Below are 559 nucleotides of genomic sequence, written 5' to 3'. Positions count from 1 at the left end.
CTTCTTCAGGTCACTGAACACATTCCCATCAGCAAACCGTCTCCTCCTGACTGGTACACCGTTGCAAAATAACCTTGCAGAGCTCTGGTCCCTCTTGAATTTCCTCATGCCTGAGATCTTTGACTCTCTGGATGTATTTGAGTCCTGGTTTGATGTGACAGAGATGATGGAGGATGGCAGTGATGAGAAGATCATCCAGCAGGAGAGAGAGAAGCAGGTCATAGGAACACTCCAAAAGGTATGTGAAAGATCGGTTTATGTACCAGGCAAAAGATACAAGATATATCTAAAACCCTGAGTATGTCTGGGATGATCTTCATAAGGTTTTGATATATCTCTACAGATTCTGAGTCCCTTCTTCTTGCGACGTATGAAGAAAGATGTCAATCTTGAGATTCCACCTAAAAAAGAATTACTTGTATACACTCCCATGACCCCCCTGCAGCTGAAGCTTTATGAGGCTACCCTGACTTTGGACTATGCTGTCTTTGATAAGATAAAGGTAAGCAATTTTTCCTTTTTGATGTGATGCATATATTATATATAAATGTTTTATATT

The 559-nt window shown here is 40.6% G+C and overlaps 1 protein-coding gene across 1 annotated transcript in view; it reads left to right on the top strand.

Annotated features, from left to right (window-relative positions):
* Positions 1-559, top strand: part of LOC119586160 (lymphocyte-specific helicase-like) — a gene marked incomplete at its 3' end in the record, with an annotated part of 43,724 nt that overhangs the window by 6,907 nt on the left and 36,258 nt on the right. Inside the window, 2 exon segments of the mRNA XM_037934855.1 lie at positions 10-238; positions 344-502. Of these exon segments, the coding sequence (XP_037790783.1) occupies positions 10-238; positions 344-502 (388 nt within the window).

Source organism: Penaeus monodon, chromosome 21 (assembly GCF_015228065.2).
Source record: "Penaeus monodon isolate SGIC_2016 chromosome 21, NSTDA_Pmon_1, whole genome shotgun sequence".
Classification (NCBI taxonomy): domain Eukaryota; kingdom Metazoa; phylum Arthropoda; class Malacostraca; order Decapoda; family Penaeidae; genus Penaeus; species Penaeus monodon.
This window is presented reverse-complemented; position numbering and strand designations above follow the sequence as displayed.